Genomic DNA, 3048 nt, shown 5'->3' with positions numbered 1-3048 from the left:
CACATCCCTTCTGTAGCGGGGGGACCAAAACTGGACGCAATACTCCAGATGAGAGGGGAATGATCACTTCCCTCGATCTGCTGGCAATGCCCCTACTTATACAGCCCAATATGCCATTGGCCGCCTTGGCAACAAGGGCACACTGCTGACTCAGGGGTTTTCCTGGTCCTACTTGCAGGCTGGGGGCTCTGTAGGGAAGCAGGTGATCTGGGTCTAGCATTGGCCAGTCTGCAGCTGGCCTACCGCAAAATGGGGTGAGTTGGGCCTTTCTGCCTTATGGAGCAGCCTGCTTTCTCTCTCTCTGTTTGGGTTTGTGTGTTCCGGGGCTCTGGATTCTAAGAAGTAAACTCATGTTACTTTGCAACCGTCCAGCAAGAGTATTTTATGTTTTTTATCTAACACGTGTGTGCGCCTGCACACGCGTGCCATGATCAGACAGGGACCAACTGACTCGGGGCTGGGGGCGGATTCTCCAGCATTTGGAAATTAGGCATCTCTTTCTTACAGCTCCTCAGATCTGGGTTGTATTCAGGAGCCCGGTGCTGGGGCGATGCGGGAGCCCAGAATGGTCCCACAAATCTATTTCATCCTGGGCCAGTGGGACGAACTCACCTGTTCCCTGCTTTCTCCTAGGTTGAGGACGGGCGGCGCTCGGAGAGATCGTGGGTCACGGAGCCACGTGGGGGGCAGCATCCGGTGCTCGGCGGGACAGATACTGCCCGAGCTTGTCCCTCACGTGATCTGGAGCTTCACAACAAGATGACCTCCAATTGCAACAACAGCAGCAGCTTGACGGACCCGGTCTTTGTGGGGCTCTACACCCTCATCTTCACACTGGGGCTGGTGCTCAACCTGGCCGCGCTCTACATCTTCTTCCGCTGCAGCAGCATCCGCTCCCTCACCACCGTCTACATGAAGAACCTGGCCGTCTCCGACCTGCTGCTGGTGGTGTCCCTGCCCGTCCGGATCTATTACTATAGCCGGCGGCCCTGCCTGGGGGACCAGGTCTGCGAGATCACAGGGCTGCTGCTGCTGGTCAACATGTACGGGAGCATCTTCCTGCTGACCTGTATCAGCTGGGACCGCTGCATGGCCGTCTGCTTCCCCATGCACCCCCGGGTCAAGGCGCTGCGCCAACAGGCCAAGTACATCTGCCTGGGCGTCTGGCTGCTGAGCTGTGCCGGCACCGTGCCCACCTATTTCACCCAGGCTAAGGGAAAACGGATGGAACACTGCTTTGATAACAAGCCCAAGTACGTCACCCAGCCCAGCGTGTCCTCGGCCATGGCGCTGTGCTTCGTCCTGCCGCTGCTGGTCATGGTGGTCTGCTCCTGGGCCCTGCTCCGAGCCATCCGCCGCAGCGCGGCCGCCCAGATGGAGCTGGTGAACAGTGCCAAGATCCGCAGCATGATCGTGGCCAACGTCACCATCTTCCTGGGCTGCTTCCTGCCTTTCCACCTGGTGCTGATCTGCTACCAGGTGGACGCCCTGCAGGGCGAGATGCTGGAGTTTTCCTACCGCTGCACCTTGCTGGTGGCCTCCGCCAACGCCGCCCTGGACCCGCTGGCCTATTACTTCGCCACCGAGACCTTCCAGCGCATGGTGGTGATGGACAATCTGCGCAAGGCCTGGGGCTTTCACACCGACAGTGCCGAGGGGCAGAGCCGCTCCCAGACGGCGCTCAGGCAGTGCATCTACCTGCAGAACATCATGGCCGTGCCTAACAGCACCCCACTGGTGGGCAGCCCCAGCAGGGAGCCCAGGAGCTAAGGGGCCATGGGGCTGGGCTGCCCTCCCCACACAGGGTCCCCTGGGCACGGCACAGGGCAGTGGGACGTGCATGAGTAGGGCTGGGAGCGAGGGAGCAGGGCAGTTTGGTATGTGGGCGTCGCAGGCTGGGTTTGTGCTGGGACGAGGGGTGTCGCTGGCTCGGGTTACGATGGGCACTGGGACCTTGCAGGCTGGGTTTGCGCCAGGCGCTGGGACAGGGGCATTGCGGGCTCGGGTTGTGCTGGGCACTGGTGTAACCCACACACCTCCTGGGCATGGTGCTCTGTCCCATCTAGTGGCACCAAGACCGCCTAGAGGTTAATGAGTCTGCTACAGCTTTAGCTAACAGCCAGCTGGCTTTTAGCTCACGCAGTAGAGGCTCCGGCACTAAGCTTCAGAGGTCCCAGGTTCGATCCCACCCGCCGACGACCGGGGGTCTGTCCGCGTTACGCTGGGTTTGCACCGGGCGCTGGGCTCGGGTAGCACTGGGAGCAGGCGATGGCAGTCCCTCGGCTAGGGAGACGTAGCGTTCAGAGCCTCGCCTGGGTCCCGTCTTGGTCTCACCCATGGGAGGTGTTAGAATCAGCAACGGCCCAGCTGTGAACTGTCACCCTGAGCTGCCCGGGGCTCGCAGCCCCATCTCCTCACCACGGGGCCCAGGGACCCCGAGCTTCCCCTTTCCCCCGGCCAACCCAGCTGTTGGCCTGTGTGTGTGTGAGAAATTGGGTGGAGGGGGGCTGTTAATGCCTCCGCGGTCGTGGCATGGGGAGGTGTCTCCTGGGTTAGAACTTTGCTTCTCCCTCCTGGCCCGTCTGCTGCAGCCTGGGGGCCATCTCGGTGCAGCGTTTCCGCAGTGCTTGCCGGCAGGGTTTGCCCTGAGGTTTCATGCCCAGGCTCCTGGCAAAGGCAGCAGGAATTTCCCCCTCCCCGAGCAGCAAGCGCTTGCGGTTAAACCGATCCGGTGCCACAGCTGGGCGGACCTCGCCTGCAGAGGATGACTCAGGGCTTGAGCAGTGGCTGCTCCTGCTCTGGGCTCCAGGGGTCCCCGGTTCGGTCCCCCAGCTGTCGGTCATCACACGGGCATTTCGACTCCGAGCAGCGTCCGAACCCCAGTGTCCCGTCTGGGCCAGCACCACACCCAGAGCCTGAGCATCAGAAATTCAGCCTGGGCCAGCCGAGACCGCACAGGGTGGGGCCAGATTTCACAGGGGCACAGCTCCCAGCTGGGTGCATCGAAGAAGCTTTGTCTGCTGCGGGGTTTGACCCTCTGGGAGCTTG

General features: G+C 61.7%; 1 protein-coding gene across 1 annotated transcript; it reads left to right on the top strand.

Annotated features, from left to right (window-relative positions):
- The first annotated feature begins 759 nt into the window (after window positions 1-759).
- LOC135889183 (lysophosphatidic acid receptor 6-like) lies at window positions 760-1770 on the top strand. The gene has a single exon (XM_065417005.1). The coding sequence runs from the start codon at window positions 760-762 to the stop codon at window positions 1768-1770; it is 1011 nt and encodes a 336-aa protein (XP_065273077.1).
- Window positions 1771-3048: the final 1278 nt, after the last annotated feature.

This window comes from Emys orbicularis, chromosome 15 (genome assembly GCF_028017835.1).
Source record: "Emys orbicularis isolate rEmyOrb1 chromosome 15, rEmyOrb1.hap1, whole genome shotgun sequence".
In the NCBI taxonomy this organism is placed as follows: domain Eukaryota; kingdom Metazoa; phylum Chordata; order Testudines; family Emydidae; genus Emys; species Emys orbicularis.
Note: the sequence above shows the minus strand (reverse complement) of the source record. Positions and strands in the feature narration are given on the sequence as shown.

Bases quoted from the DNA above. Each gene is read 5' to 3' on its own strand.
- LOC135889183 (XM_065417005.1), top strand. From the start codon at position 760: ATGACCTCCAATTGCAACAACAGCAGCAGCTTGACGGACCCGGTCTTT.